This window comes from Anser cygnoides, chromosome 7, assembly GCF_040182565.1.
Source record: "Anser cygnoides isolate HZ-2024a breed goose chromosome 7, Taihu_goose_T2T_genome, whole genome shotgun sequence".
Taxonomy (NCBI): Eukaryota; Metazoa; Chordata; class Aves; order Anseriformes; family Anatidae; genus Anser; species Anser cygnoides.
Genome location: NC_089879.1, coordinates 5331179 through 5347804, shown reverse-complemented (window position 1 = coordinate 5347804; position 16626 = coordinate 5331179). Strand labels below are relative to the sequence as shown.

General features: G+C 45.2%; 1 protein-coding gene across 13 annotated transcripts in view; it reads right to left on the bottom strand.

Annotated features, from left to right (window-relative positions):
* Positions 1 to 16626, bottom strand: part of FGFR2 (fibroblast growth factor receptor 2) — a 96838-nt gene that overhangs the window by 58606 nt on the left and 21606 nt on the right. For 7 of the 13 annotated variants that reach the window (XM_067000468.1, XM_067000466.1, XM_067000470.1 and 4 more), the window contains exons 3-4: positions 3526 to 3792; positions 2756 to 2830 (exon numbers count right to left, since the gene is read on the bottom strand). The exons of 4 other annotated variants lie outside the window; for them this stretch is intronic. In XM_067000468.1, the coding sequence (XP_066856569.1) occupies positions 2756 to 2830; positions 3526 to 3792 (342 nt within the window). The remainder of the gene's footprint in view (positions 1 to 2755; positions 2831 to 3525; positions 3793 to 16626) is intronic. 2 more of the 13 variants (XM_067000472.1, XM_067000473.1) reach the window with 1 other exon arrangement.

Sequence of the window (16626 nt, the reverse complement as noted above, 5' to 3'; positions counted from 1 at the left end):
TTTGTAGCGGAGGCAAAGCAAATAAAAGAGCTTAAAAGAATACTTCCACTCGTAAATAAAACAGCTCTAAAAGGTTTGCTTTGGTTTTAAATATGCAGGAATGAGAATGCCAAGGTTCAGTTTCCTGTGGAAGGCACTACAGCCATTTCCTGCCTCATCACGTCATAATTAACATGCCAAGACAGCTGGACTTTATCAGAATTGTTTCATCAAAAAGCAACAACCTTTGAAGACTATGGCCTTTTGTTTCCATCACTGAAGGCATAACCAGGCCAATTTCCACCGCTTATCCTTAATGATCACAGCTGTAATTTGCATGTAAATTATCAGTTAAACGGTTTTAGATCTGCGATGCTCAAACCGTGGTTCAGGAAACGCTCCAAGAGCTCTTCTCTCAAAGGGTAGCAACCAAGGACTGGTGGGACCCTGAGGTCCCCAGGCTCTGCCCAGGAAGGCAGTAAGGGATGTTTGACCGTTTCACACCACTGCCACCCCGCAGCACTCTCAGGATGGACTTAGACCACTCCTCCGCCTTCACTTTTCAACCTGCCCTGAAGTTCAGTTTCCTAAATTCGATCTGACCTTCTGGGCGCGACATAAAACCTAGAAGGGGAACGGCCAGGAATACTGGTGGGAAGGCTTACGAGATACCAGGCTCACAAGCTCCAGCAGCTTGCAAAGGCACCAAACCGAGTCCCACCCCAAACTATCATGCAGCTCTGATCTTGCCAAATCACAACCATCTTTCAGCAAAGTCGTATTAATCCAACTGAGTTACAGCGATGCAAGTTTTCATTGAAAACAGACTGTTTGCAGAGTTGCGGTGCCACAGCCCTTCCTCCGGCTCCCGCTCTCACCGCTGAGAGCTCAGACCCCAGAAGGCCGGCGGTGCTGTGCCCTGCGCCCATCTGCAGCCTGAAGGGAGAGCCAGAACCTGTGGACACCTTACTGAAGGGCACTCTCAGAAGGACTTGCTTCCATGGTTCTACACTACGAGGGTTTTTTGCACGCTCACAGCCATCCGAGATGTTTGAACACGCACGCTTCAGAGGCATCTTTCACTCTGAGCAGGGAAAGCGTGCCTGACCCCTGCTAAAGCACACAGCCCATCCCCGGCAAACAGAGGCGGTCAAAGGCTTTTCACCAGCTCCTCACTACAGATGGATTAACAGTAGCTTGAAATGATGCTCGTATTACAAGAGCACAAGCGGTGTTACAGAAGATACTGCAGGATAGTTCTCCCCATTCAGCAAAAGGCAAGGCAGTTACCACAAAGTCACACTGCACTTGCCTTGAAATCAGGTCCTCGTCTTTTTTCTCTCGCTATATGCACTTTAAAATCCGTTTGCTCACAGTTCATCTCTATTAGCACGGCTTGGAAGCACAGCAGTATCCCTCGCACACCGAAAATATCACAAGCCCTTTTCTGACAAGCACCAACGAAACTCTGAAGCGATAACAGATACAGGGATGTTTCCTAAAAGGAATGAACCCATGAACCCTTTTCAGAGGAACACTAATGTTGCTTGGGCGTTTTGCCTACACAACTCCTTTTAAAAGCAATGTCCCTTTTCCAAACTCGCCAATTATCTCTGCCACCGCATTCCTTTGTCCGAGCAGCCTCCAGCTGCTTAATCTCAGCCACTTCAGGCTGCACCTGTGAATCGGGCTGGGTTAATCACACTAACAGATGGCGGGGCCACGCCGGCAGCTAACTACTTCTATCATTTTAAAGAGCATCTAATGTTTCACAGCTTCAGAGCAGGGGCAGTCGTATACAACAGTAACTAACTAGGGTGGCTGAAACGAGGCTCGTGCTCCATCATCCGAACAAGTGGTTCAAGTCCCGAGGATCGCCGCCGATCGCTACCTGGCTGAGGAGCAAACACACTGCCTGGCTCCTGCCCTCTGCAGCCAGCTGACATCTCTAACGAAGGATTTCTGTGTTCACGTTATCGACTTTCCAAAGCACGAGCAACAGCAAACGATCAGCCATCCAAGGGGATTTTGCAATAGTGCATGGGGGCATAAGGAACCAATATGAATTTTACTTTTCTTTTTTTTTTTTCCTTAGTGACTGTTCCATTTAGAGCCTATTAATAGCTTTCTAAATTCTCCAAAGGGACTGAAGTTTAACATCCAGCTAGGTTTAAGACTCTTTTAGCCCATTTTCATCATGCGTAAGTAACATTAAATGTATTTTTAGTGCTGGATTGCTTTATTTGTGACAAACCTTGAGGTCCTTTATACACAAAAGAATCCCGTTGTCTCCAAATCTATTCTCCCCAGTGAAATTTCTGCTTAGGTTAAAGACTGAGGGATTTGCCTCAGTGCAACTTAATTTTTAAGGTTTCCATACTACCTTTTAACAAAGCGAGTTGGATCTGTGTTTCTTCTGTTAGATTTCAGTCCAGGTTCAGGGAAAGGGAAAGTCAGATTTCTCAAAGATCAGCTAAAACAGACAAAGACTGAACTTCTATTTAGGAAGACAGGAAACTTCAGAAATGCTAGCAAGAAGGGAGACAGAAAGTACAGACCAGTAAAGCATGTTTAGAAGAATATTAGTTTATTTTTTTCTTTTCTTTTCCAAGTTACGAACCATGTGAAACAGAAAACAGGAAAGGACAAAGATACCACTACTTGATAGCACATGCAGTTAACAATCGAGAAGCTCTGAAGGCAGAAGAGCAAGCAACTGGACGTTATTTTCCACGTGGATCTTGCTAGGCACCTCCGGCAGTTTGCTGTTACTTACTCATCTGGTTGCTGTCATTCACGAAGTCTTCAGACCCATCATTGTCATCTTCATCGTCCCCAGAGGAAAGAGCATCTGCACATTAAAAATAACCAAGACTTTAAAACAGTATATTTTACAGACTAATAAACCAATATGCTACATCTTAGTTTATCTATCAAGGAGAACAGATGTCATGTTAGTTGTGCAGGTGCTATAGTAAAAGAAAATGCATAAATATATGTTATTGTTATAAAATTCTAACAAAACTAGCTAATAATCCTTAAATGCTACAAAGCTTCAAAAGAGAGCTTGCTAATTCCAAAAAAAATCTTTCTACTGAAAAATTTATGTTCTTCCTTAAGACATTCAGCTGACCAAAACCAAGTGACTCTAGAGTAATTTGTCTCTAAACTTAAAGCAGTGCAAAAGGATGTAGGACACCCCTTTTCCTCTTCTGATGGAGGGGAGAAAGCTGGCATTCATTTTAGTGGCTTTATCATCATCGTCACCACAGTGACCATCATTTAATCCTGTCCACAGAGGCACAGAGTAAGGGGGCTACTCAGCAGTAGCATTAGTCAGCACAGACCCCGTTAAATAGGAGGGGGTATATACAAACTGATGCCATTTCAGAATCAGGACAAAGGGGAAAATACCCAAAATACCACAACTACAGATCCAGCTGGGCACAGTGGGTTTAGCTGAGTTTGTTTCAAGTTACATCACAACTTGTCTTTACATCACATTTTACAGCTTCTACATGCAAAACCTACGTTTAGCTCACTCACCTGTAACATTTACAATGAAGTACAGAGTATCACTGTCTAGGGTCCTAACAGCAGTGCAAGCATAGAGGCCCGAATCTCTGGGTGAAGCATCCTTAATTTGTAAGTACTCCCCAATAATCACTGTCCTATTGTCAGGCCCCAAAGGGACCCCATCCTTAGTCCAACTGATCATGACGGCGTCTTTCAATTGACAGCGCAACTCAAGTGGTTCTCCTGGAAGTGCTGAGTGTACATCTGGCTGAGAGATTTGGTATTTGGTTGGCGGCTCTGCGAAGGTGGAAGGAAAGGAGGAAAAAAGAAGAAAGAGGGAAAGGAGAGAATTTCCAACACAAGTCAGTGACGGCCCTTTTTATCCACAGCAATCAAGTTATGTTAAATAAAAAGTTTCATCCAGATTAGCCCAGCCACCTGTCTTGTAAAACTGAACCACATGCAGGTATAGATAGGCTTTATTTTCAAAAGGTTAACCACACAGAAAGCTCCTTCTCCTTTGAACAGTGTCTGATCGTGTCCCTTGTCCCTTGTGCCACACAAAGTCACAACTTGTCCCACCAGCCACAGCGAGCCAGCCCCGGAGAGACGAGAGCTGCTGGGCCTGAGGGCTTCGCAGGAGCTTGGAGGAGGCAGGAAGAGTTCAAAAAGCAAATTCAGTTCTATATCACAGCATTTGTGTCTGAAATTCAATATATATCTTCCCTCACCTGACTGTAGACATAGGGTTTTCTTAAACTTGGAAAGACCTGTTTTAGAAGAAAAGGATAGCCAAAAAAAATGCAAACCCTCACTGAGCCAGTAAACATGAGATTCTATACACAGCATATACAATGTCCTTTATTTTTCTCCCTGCACCTTTTCCAAAGCCTCTACACTTGCCTTCTGTACTGCCAACTCTGCTCCAAGCGACAGTAACTTTTTCCTTTATTTTTTCCCTCTTTTCTTATTTCACAGCCTCTCCTGAGCAGGCACAGCAGACGCCCAGGAACACAAATGAAGCTTTCAGAGGCATTGTGTACCAGACGTTCAGAATGAAACGGCTCATCCATCAGGTCCCCTTTGTAACCAAGTGTCAGGAAGTATGTCAAACCACAGTCTTTTTCCAGAAAAAAAAAAGTCCTCGGAAAATGACATCTGCCTGCAGTTACTACAGCTTCATCATCCCCATGGGGCAGTGGGATGGCTTGGTATGGGGTGGAGGGACCCCCCCAAGCCACCCCTGTGAAGCAGCCAGGCTGTGCCACACATAAGGACTGCTTTTTTCACTGGCTTCTCCTTAAAACCACAACAGCCCTCTCCCAGTATCCTCCTTCCCTTTCCAGGGCTGGCATGAAAAGTAAATAGAGGAGAGAAGCAGGAACACGCTTTGTTTGCTCCTGGGGAGGGTCACATCACCCAGCCAGCTGCTGCCCAGCTCTCACCCCCGCGCAAGTCCTGCCGCAGACACCAGCTGTGCACCCGTGTGTGCACATAAAAATAAAACACACCGCTTTTTGTATGTTGTCCAGAGTCTGAGGGAACACTAAAATAGATGACTCCTTGGTGCCCACCCTTGCTTCTAAGAATACCGAACCCAGAAAGCCACATCCCTCCTCAGCGTGCTCGTTCCTTGCATCACACCTCCAACAGAGGACTGAAACAAATGTCATGTCTGGGGTAGCCTTTAGATGAGAGCTTGGTCACGCTGAAGCTGCCCAAACCAGCAGTGGCCACCAACTTGGGCAGCTAAATATTTTGCTGTTCTTGAAGTTCGCTGCATTTGAAACCAGGGAGCCCAATTTCTCCTCCCACTCATTTGGGAATCACATAATTTCAGGGAGCTCAGAGGTAGCTTTCCTGAAGCAAAGAGAGAACAGATCCAGGGACGTGCCCCTGCAAAGCCAGCAAAGCTTCTCAAGTCGTCTCCCCTACGGCAAGCGAGTTTTGTCAGACAGACCTGGCACACATCGCACCCAGATGGTGGCCAGGAGAGCCCTTTAAGCAAAACCTGAGCAGGACCATTGGTGGAAACTGTAATGCTTCTCAGATTTAGATTTTATAACTGGGACTCTACGTTTTCTAGAGTGCAAAATTCCATCTCGAAGCCCAGGACAAGCTACAACACAGCTTTACACGTTTTACAAACTCGCTGAGCCTCGCCGATGCAGTCAGGAATCCACGGATCTGCGGTGCAGGTGTTTTACTGAGAACCACACTGTGCCGGTCCAAATCTCATTTCCAGAAGGAGCACGGCCTGTTGCTACCTATATTTCATATCAGCAACGAGTATGCTGGAGAATATTTTTAATTCATATTCCACTGTCAGATTACAGTTAAAAAAAACAAAGGCGCTGAAACCAGCTTGCTAATTTACTCAGAAGTTTATAAGACTTCTTTGCAAGCACTCTGCCTGCAAAGTACATTTCTTTTACAGAGTTTACACTGTGCCAACAATGTACAGGAGTCTTTTAAAATGTCTTTGTTTAAACTTTTTAAAAGCCACCATGGGTGAAGATAGCTCGGCCCTCCTTCAGGTGCTTTAAAGGCTTTGCCGAGTAGCCCCAGGACACTTGTAGGGTGCTCGCACAGGTTGCAGTGGCCTCCTGTGCAGTTTGCCCTTCTTCCCATACAATCACAATGAAAACTATTTTCTACCTACCACAATTGACTTCATCTCTTTTTAAATTACTAATCCCAAGTTTACTCTTTCAACACAAATCCAACTCCAAACTCAAAGACAGCTTTAAAAGGAAAATTAATTGCAAACCAAAAAAGAAATAAAAATAAAAGTCAAGCCGGTATTAGAGTTTGGTAAACATTATCCTCCTGCATTTCTTTCTCTCTGGAGGATCAGGGAAGATCCAGCACTAAGCGTTGTCATGAAATAATGAAGTCATGTTTGGAAATAGTGAGCTCTTTCAGGTGAGCATTTGTGTTGCCAAACTCGAATGTAGCAGCACTTAAGACTGTCACTTTTTATAATGTTTGCCTATAAACTTTTCCAGTGTGGGTTTGAAATGGTGCCCAAATGCAAACAGAGAACAGGTGGGATTCGGAGGCATTAGCCCGTCCAATAGCTTCACAAAGCAAACCAATGAGTTGAAACTGTTCACAAATTCCCTGCAGCATGTAAACAGCTGAACCCTGCGAGGCAGCTCCCCACAGGACCCTGCGCCCGTTCACAAGCATTTGCACACTGCTCCGGGATTTAGAGACAAGTCTTGCACTCACTTGCGTGCTATATAGTCACAGCAGTGCTGCCCCTGAGGCTTACATGAGGATTATTCCCCCATTTCCACATCTTCTGAGCATAGCAGAGAAGCAAGGCTGCACACGTGCTCAGCCCACACTTGTACCCATCCTCTGGCATTTGCAGAAGCATCCCCTGGAGTCTTCCCAAACTGTAGGATCCTAAGTGAAAACAACCAGCAACAACTCAGGAGCAGGAGGAGATGGCCCAGCAGAGGCCAAGCAAGGCCTGACGATGCAGCATCACTTTTATGCCCCTCTTGCCTAAAGCCCCATCCCTGAGCCATCAGCATAAGCCTTAAGCTATCACCAAACCCTTTGCAGGCCGAGTTCCCCACAGCCCCAGGATGGCAGCGCAGAATTCTTCAAAGGGGCTTCTGCAAATCCTGTAATTGCGGCATTAGTTCCTACCACCAAGGTGCTTTAACTCTTGCGAATAACACCTGCCTATCACCCTACAAAAACAATCAAACAACAAAGGCATGTGTAAAATTTCTGTTGATGTTCTTAAACACTAGAGGACATGGGAGGGAACCTTGCTTCTGCTGCTGTTTACTCTCAGCTACATCCTTATTTGCAATAGTGGTGCACACAATGTAAGCATATTTAAGCTTTAGAGGTGGAGCTATTGAACAACACCCCACGGAAAACCAAGCCGCTGTTAAATAAGCAGACAAACTTTTTCTTTGACTGTTCATACAGTCTCGCAGAATGGTTTATGCCATCCAGCCATCAAATGGAGTAAATATTATTTGTGTAAAAGCCATGACCACAATAGAGGACTGGGACATTCTGAAAGCTGTGTTTCATATTATTATGAGGTTCACAATTATACTCCAAATCATGACTCTATTCACGACTGGTCACTGAAACGAAAGATTTATACTTCCTTAGGTTTTAAATTATTATTATTTGTTTCCATTTATTAAAATGTTAACAAAGAGCTACTTATCTCAAGGCTCAAGGCATTTAGTTACTTAGTTACAGAGCCAAATAATTAAACAATCAGCTAATAGCTAACCCCAGCAAAGATTCTCACACAACTCTCCATAACACAAAAGCCTCAGACCCCATCAAGCCACTTTCACTTCAAAAGGCTTTAGTAAATAACTAAACGCTCACTATAGCATGCCCAGAAGGGTCAACAAACCTGACCTGTCAGGAATCCAAGAGGTTCCTTGCACAACTGAATGTCCCCATGGGGGACGCCAGGCTGCCAACCACGCCTGCTCCTGCTGCTTCTCCTACCCCTTCTCCCATCCTGCTGTTTGTCCTGGAATTGAGGAAGATCCAGCAAGACCACGCTGGATGAGCACCACAGAACGGGACGTTGAACTGGGCCTGAAGGAGAACAGCCACAGGCCCCAAACCACGCTCTCCCCAGGAGTCAGCCCTTGGAGGACCAGGAAGCTCAAGTGTAGATCTGGTTTACAACCTCCTCATCCCTGGTACAAGCTGATGGGCTTTGCCATCAATTTAAGTTGGCAGCCTAATTAACATTAACAGTAGATTCGTGTCTTCTGGTAGGATGGTGGATGGTAAACTCAACCTACAAAAGCAAAAGCCACTGGTTCAAAACTGCAAAGAGTAATTCCTGGCCGCTGTGACTATCTCCTGCTAGCTAGCAGCAAACTGAAGTCACAAAGGCTGAGCACGTCTCCTTACACAAAAGGGGACAAAATAGTGTTTGCAATTCATCCATCTGTTTCTCCAAAGTCACTGGATTCCTGCTGTCTCATTTGTGTGGTGTTTCCGTCAGCTAGCTGCCAGCTATGCCCGGCTCTGCCTCGGCCAGGCACAATCAGGAAGCCTCTGTACTCTGATAAAGTACTTTCCTTTCAAAGTTACTCAAGTTCCTTCCATAGTTTTAAAACACAAAAATCCCTTGTCATTATGAACAACGCTCCAAAGAGTGGGAATCGTTCCCCCTCTAATGCTTCAAATGTTAATTTTATGCCTGATGAAAACGATCCAGGCCTTGCAGAAAACCTTCACCAATGCACGGCACCAACAAGGAGGAGACATTTGTGACAGCCACAAAGAAAAACATGGTGGGGCCTAAGTCTTCAGCTCTTTCTCTAAAACAAGCTCCCAGCTTGCTCTATTTGAAAACACAGTGACTTCCACAAAACGTTAAGCAGCAGACTCTCCAAAATAAACTGAGGTATTTTTTCCTGGCATCTTCTTTAACCCTATTAACCTTGCTCTGTAAGGACCGAGTCTTCTGATGGCTGCACAAGAGATGAAACCAGGTGAAAGAGAGGGGAGATCTGAGGAGCAGGAGGAATCCTTTAGCCCTGGAAGTAAAAATTTGCAACCTGAAGCAAGCATTGCCACATCACACATGCAAGTGTAGCAAGTGTAGGGCTTCTAGCTACCCTGACCTGCTCCAGGCCTACAGCATCATGTCAACTCCTATCAAGTGTTACATATACTAAGATCATTAAAAAAAAGAATCTCCTCCAATTGAAATACTTGCCAATGTCATCACTGGTGAGGGAAAACATTACACCACACTAACGTTAAGCTTTGAAGACTTAGAAAAATAAGTAATTCTGGTGAGCAACGAGGAGTTCCATCCCTTGCAGATCCCCCGGTCAAGAGAGAAGCTCTGCAGATTCACAAAAAGGAGTTATCCCCATGTGCTTACATCTATCTGCTGTGTGTCATGCTCTTTAGCAAGTCAACAGTTACAGAACAGTGGCTTCTCTAGGTAACCACCCCTGGTGGGCCTACATCAAAACAGAGCAGTGGAGGCAAACATGGGCCTCATACTGTGCCCTGGGGCAGGCCCCACTCTCTTGGCATGTTAGCTGATGTGGCGCAAGGTCCACAAGGCATTACAGCACAGTACTGATGGCTGCTGAGCAGCTGGGTTGATGTCTCACACCCCATTTCCATGTTTACAGAAAGTAGACTCCTTCTCAAAAGCAAAAAAAAAAAAAAAATTGTACATGTCTAGGCTTCATGCAGAGATTAAAATTCCTACAGCTTGTTGCCTGCTTGCTCCTACCTGTCTTTATAGCTGTGATCCTTGAGTTACGGCTGCACAGCCACGCAACACACGTCAAAAATGCCAACTATCACATGCTCATGGGCTTGGCTGTGTGCTTTATGCTTTTGGAAGCCAAGCCAGGGAAGACTCGGAGCATGCCAAGTTCAAAGTAAACAGCAGAGAGACCAGCACGGCCACCTCCTGCTGCTGGGAACTGCCCTGCGATTTCTTCCTGTTTGTCCCCATTCTTCACGGTCTGCTCCTTACAGGATGAAGACTTTTTTACACAATAGTCACCGTAGGACTTGTCTCCAGATACAGGACAAAGCAAGAAGCAGGGTAGCATCATTATATCTTCTGCATAAAGGCTTTGTAACAGGGAGGGAGAAACCACCCCCAAGTGGGAGTTGCCACACGAAAAACCCTAAAATCGTTGCGCTGCGTTTAATACATCACTGGTGTGATGAGAAGCTAGGGGCCATCTTCAGGACTTGAACCTTTGGTTGCACGCATCAAATCTTGGCAATTTCTGTTCAAGTCAGAAACTCCATTAGCTGCACAAAGCAACAGAGTGCTGGCCCCTGTGCTAAGTAAGTGTACTGGGGAGTACACTATAAACCTAACACATGTAACACAATCTCAAAAATAATTAACTAATCTTCAGACTCATTACAGAAGAGTCTTCATGTAATCTATTACACAATACAAGGGGGAAATGTATCATTTTTTTTTCCCAGAAATTCAAATGAAGAGCTAAGGAAAAAAAACCTATATCTTAAAGGTAGAATCTAATAAGAGATTGGGATCATTTGCTCACTGTTTTTACTTTCAGCAACAGCAGAAGATCAAATCATCCTGCCCATATTCTGCATATAACCAAGTAGCAGATCAATACAACCAACTCCACTGTCCAGCTTAGTGCTAGAGTCTGCTTGGGAAAGGCTCTGTATAGGATAGGCAGCCTTGGGAAAGGTATGAACATGTATACTTAGTTGCACTGGGTTTACTATTTTCCATATTTTCCTGCATCTATTCCAAACCATAGTTTTTGTTTTTTTTGCAGGTCCCTTATTTGCATTTCAAGAACAACATAAAAACATGACAGAACAAAGCATAAATCCAAACATAAAAACACAACTCTTTTTTTTTCCAGGTTTGCCAAAGGCTGTGCTTGGGACTATTACTACTCAACATGCGAAAGGAATAAATTACAACTAAGAGGTTAAAAATTGCACAATTTCATGTTCAAGTGCTAGTTCTGGATGCAGAGAACATCTATCCAGATTCCCTATAAGCAAGTCAGCAGTTGTTTCTTTTGTACGCGGTCCCATTTTTACTTGACTGTACAAATCCTCTTAATTTTAGCAGCTTGTCTGGAAGTCTCATCTTGATTATTCCCCCCTCTGCCTCTGAAATCCATCTTCCCCCACTTCCTAAAGTGAGATTTGGAAAAAGAGCCACTGGAAACAGTATCCCCAAAACAACCCCTCAGCACTTGTATAAGTCCTATCCTCATCACGTATAAACCGTAGGATGTTCTCCAAACACTTCAAAATGACCGAGCTTCAAGGCATACCAGGCTCCCTTTGAACTGAAAGCAGTATTTAGTCAAAAGGCATCCCGAAGCAGCTCGGGGGTCCCTGGCAGCTCGGAGAAGAAGCCAAACAAGCCCCGAAGTGAAAGCCAGGCTGGTGATGTGCGCTTCCAGGTGGCCGCAGCCATTTAGGTGACAAGGGTTATTTTAAACTTGCAGGCACCTCGGCCACTCGTTGTTTTAGCAGTCACTCCTGGGCGCTCTGCCACGCTAATGGAAGATGGTTCGACTCTTTCTGAATTGTTAGTAGAAGGGCTATTAGCGAGCAGTGGCGCGCTGCAGATTTATTACGAAGCCTCCATGCTAAATCCTGCACATCTGAAACACCTGTGCTCCCCCGCGAGTAAACAGTATCACCTAAATCTGGATACTTTCTCGCTGTAATATCTAAGCATGATTGTTTTTTGTGATTAAACAATGCTTAACACAACCGAGCTCAAGAACTGCTCAAAATTTAAACATTTTTTTTTAATTATTATTTTTAAAAACGGCTGTGTAGCCTAAAGCAACACTCAGAATTATAAATGTTACTTTCCTTGAAACAAATTAAACTTTGCAATCAGAGACACTGCACAGGGCTCTGCACAAACTGGCAAAGCTGGTCCCATGCAGCGTGCTGCCCGCCAGCTCACCACGCACCTCTCCGGGCCATCCCAAAGAATATAATGAACCTTATGCAGTTTTTCTACACCACATCTTTCCGTTATGTGCAAGAACTAAGTCGTAGCACGGTGCTCTGACCAAGTTCTCTTCCAGCCAACCATGATTTAACCTCCTACGGACTTGTCCTGGTCAGCGCAGACTGCATGAGCACGCCTGGCTCCGGCTCCAAATTCCATCCAAACTTGGCCACGATGCAGACAAGCCCCCCGGGAGAAAGCCTGAGGTGATAACTACTACGTCTACTATGTCACAAAACTCTCTTCCAAACAAACTCATGAAAAGCTAGGAGGGGAAATAAAAAGGAAAAAAAGAAAAATCAGGATTTTCTCCTGCCTCCTCATCCTCCCTTTCCTCTTCTCCAGTCGCCCGGCACATCGCAGTGCCCACCCTAGCAAACCCTCCTGAATGAAGGCTGTTTCCCTCATACAAATGGATTTTCCCCTCCTCTCGGTCCACCTGGGTTTGCGAGGCGGCTGAAAATCGGTCGATGTCCCAAACTGATGAGCCAGTTCTTTTGCGGGGGAGGAAAAGCAATAATTACACAGAACGTGCAACAACACGCGAGGAAGGGAATTAAAGTAGGTCACATCTACGAGCTCCTCAGCTTCTCTGAGGTTCACCAGATATGCTTTCACTACAGTAACTTCAAGAATACAATTAAAATAAAAATAGCATGACAGCCGAAGGAAGCCACACAGTAGAATTCAGCCAGCGCTGAGCTTGCCCTCCTGTCCCTCTCTCCGATACGGATATTGTCATTTGTGAGGTGACGAGCAGCAAAAGGACCTGAGCCAGCAGAAAGTGAAGTCCGTGGGGCATGCACGGCTCTGTACCAGCTGCTGACTGCTCCGAGGCTCTGAAGCAGAACCAGGAAAACCAAAGCTCAGTACTCCCGAATAAAAGGGTTTCTTCTTGCCAGAACAGCGGTGATACTTAAGAGATGGGATGGGACAAAAGATGTACGTTAATCAGTAAGTGATTTATAACCTGTTTTTAAGAGTTTAAAAAAAAAAAATCGACATAAATATTTACTCCTACTCCTTTTACCAAGCATCTCACCCAGCAGCTGGCACTCGTCAGAGGTGCAGCCCCCAGCACCCCGTGCCTGCACCTCCGGCCCCGCTCCCACGGCAGCTCCCCGTGCACCCTTCCTCACCATAACAGAAGCCTCAGATCTGCTCTCGTTTTAGGATGTGCCTCTATTCAAAGTCGCTCCAACTTCACTGGAAGTCAGCTTAAAAGCCTGCTCTGTCCCATGCTACACAGAGGTGGCTCTGATTTTGGGGTACACGGACGGTGACAAATTTAAAAGAAAATGCCACAGTCAAGGGGCACAGTGTGTGCTGAACCTAACCTCCAGCCCAGCCTGCTGTTCAGATCGCATCCCAAATTGCGGTAAGGGTAATTTTACCCCACAGGCTCTGCGCCAGATCGAGCGCTATCTGGCTCCCCAGTGCCATTGCAAGCACACGTCTGCCCGACCGCCTGCACCAGAACCACTCACGCCTGACCCTGGGCAGCAGCACAGCACGGCTAGCGCCAATAACCAGGGATCCAGGCCCTCATTCACGTTGGCGCAAGCCCCTTCATCATTTCAGACATGTTTTGGGTCCCTGATGTCTTTTCCACACAGATTTTGGACTTAACTCCTCTGATATAAATGCTCTCTTCTAGTTAAACCAGGTGCACCACCGCAAGGAGACAAGACAAAACTTGCCTACACTTTGAAAATCCAGATTTATGCTGCTGCGGAGTGCTGCTTCCAAGAAGGAAAGTCTCTGTTTTCGCTGCAAAGCTTCAATCTTAAGGTCTCACAAAACATTTAACAGTTTAAAATCTGACAGCTAAGGGTAGTTAATTAGTTCTCTCACGTTTCCATCTGTACCTGAACTTGATAGTCACTCCAAGAAAATACTCATCTTTGAATTTATTTCCTGAAAGGCAAGTGAGCATTTCTACTGAAGCTGGATACAGAGACGCACTCATTAAGAGCTATGCCGTGGTTGTTATTACAACACCAAATAGTCCATCATCGCATGCGTACACAACCTTGCATAACTGGAGTTGTCAGCATTTTCATTGCAAATTCTGCTTTCGAAGGCTTGCAACTTGCCTGTAAAAAGTTACTATAGCCTGAACTTCACTGCATGCTCTCTACCAAGGAAGAATTATTTCTAAACTAGAAAACTACCCTGCCATTGGGTCAGTCACTGATTAGGGGCTTTATCAATACGTATGTTTAATAAATAAATAAATAAATAAATAAATAAATAAAAATAAAAATTCAGCAGGTTTCAAAACCTTTTGGCTCCAAAAATCACTCAAAGACCAAATTCTTCAACCTTAGCTACCCCCTGCTGCCCTCTCCCAAAAAAAAATTAAAAAAAAAGAAAAAGCTGTGATTTTAAAACATGGCAGATAGGCCCAAAATGTCCAAGTATTTGTGTTACTTTACCAAACAGTTACCATGCTGACACATTATGTGCTTGCAGTGTCTCAACAACACCACTGGTAAATAACAACCCTACCCACGCCTCATTAGTCTCCAGCCCATGGAGCTGCTGAAGGACGGTGGATTGGACCGATTTAATCTGGCTGCTTGTCCAGTTCCCCACGATCTCAGCTAGCAGTTCCTGCACTGGGCCAAATAACTTACTGAGATGTAAGCTATGGAGGGCATCCAACCCGAATCTGTGCGGGTGTCACATTCCTCTGTAATGGGCTGTGATAATTGCCCTTCCTTACGAAAGGAGGAAAAAAAACACCCTCTGATTTAACTAATCAGTTTGAATTGTTACTCATAACTTGCAGATATCAAAGCCACTGCTCTTCTAAAAAAAAAAAAAAAAAAAAAGTAACGTTGCACAAGAACCTTGGGTTGATTTTTTGTTTTATTTTCCCGTCCAAAGCAGAGAAAGCATCCTGGCTCCTCCCAGCTCTGCGACCTCGTGGCAGGGACAGGGAGAGGACCTGGGGTGGGCACACCTTATGCAGCCCTGCACGGTCCCCGGGAGCCTGAGAAACACCTCGCAAGACCCCACAGCCTCATCCAGGTGGCCCACGATGGTTAATGAAGCATCTCCGACCAGCCTGTGCTGGGACCACGTGCGACATTAGCCTTTGAGCACTTGCCTGTGGATAAAGCAACTTTTTTTTATGAAGACATACGTACTGCTCTGGGTATGGCACTGAACGTGTTTGTGTGTTGTTCAGCATCCACAAGCGGAGGTAAAGGTTGGGTGACAAAGTGTTACTCACTTTGGAGCCCAGCATAAGCACAGCACATTACTCATTACAAAAGGTCTCACTCGCTGCAGCTCCTAGGAGCCTCCCAAACACGCATTTAAGGCCACTTCAAACTACCATGTTTTTTCGCAGGACGCAGAATTAGGCTGTCCCTTGTGGAAAGCTTAAATGAATCCTTTGAAATTTGACCTAAATTAAAAGAACTGAAACACATTGTTATTGCACAAGGCGAGGGCTCCGAGCGGGTGCTCCAAGGACAGCGTCAAGGCACTGGATGGGGAAGAGACTAAATTAGCTGCCCAGCAGAACGATAACACACAGCCTGGGCAAGGGAAGGTCAAGGGAGAGCTTGCTATTTATCAAATATATGTCTAAACTAATTATTCAGTTCACAAAGTAACCCTTCAACCTATGTGTGCGGTCAAAGCCCTTGTGAAACGTTGGCTGTCAAAGGCCTTTGCGGGCTGGGTACACAGAAAGAGAATGGCTCCTTTATACACGCCGGGGTAGACTTATTTCTAAATATTTAAAAGCAGAAAGTCTTTACGCTCCCTGGGATAAAAAAACGTTTCTGTAAACACTTGATGTGAGACAGAATTCGATAGCTGACAGTCCCCCAACCAGCTCCTGCAGGCCCTGTTTCTGCTCAGGCCGCCCCCCAGCCTTGGATTTTCCTATCGCTGCATAAGAAAAGAAAGCACCACAACCGCTAACAAACAGATTCAGGATCCGGCCCTCGGCGAGTGTCCGCGATATCAATATTGACATTATCATTTACAATGGCTCAAGATACCATCTTCAGGGTAAATATTTTTATAGGTACCAGAGTAGTAATAGCTAGCGGTCACAGACTCGGCACCCAACGCGTCCAGCAATTTATGAAAGCACCTTAGGGAAGCGAGCTCCCAAAGGGATCAGATACACTGTAGGTAACCAAAGAAAGCAGGATCTATCTGTTGGGGTATCTATTTATCTGTGCACACGTATGTGTGCGCCCAGCTACGCAGCTGGTTACCCCAACAGATAGATACTGCTCCTGCTAACGTAGGTACGTAGCCCGATACTGAAGAAAATGGTTGCAAATATCCCTAAAGTTGTGTTTAGCTAAGAGCCGACAGCGTATTTTAACCCGGGGTTATTTATTGCAGGCAGCGGAACAAAAAGCCACGCTCTCAATTCCTGTTAATGGTGCATACGGCTTCTTGAATATTCTGACTCACTAAGACAATAAATAGCAACAATAAAAGCACTTAACACCAAAAAAAGACAAAATTCGGGGCATGCCCATGAAGGAACAGATCAACATATGTCACAAAAGGTCACAGCCCCGGCGACCTTCTCAGCTGGTCCGAGATGTCACCGCTCTAATGACTGCACCGTC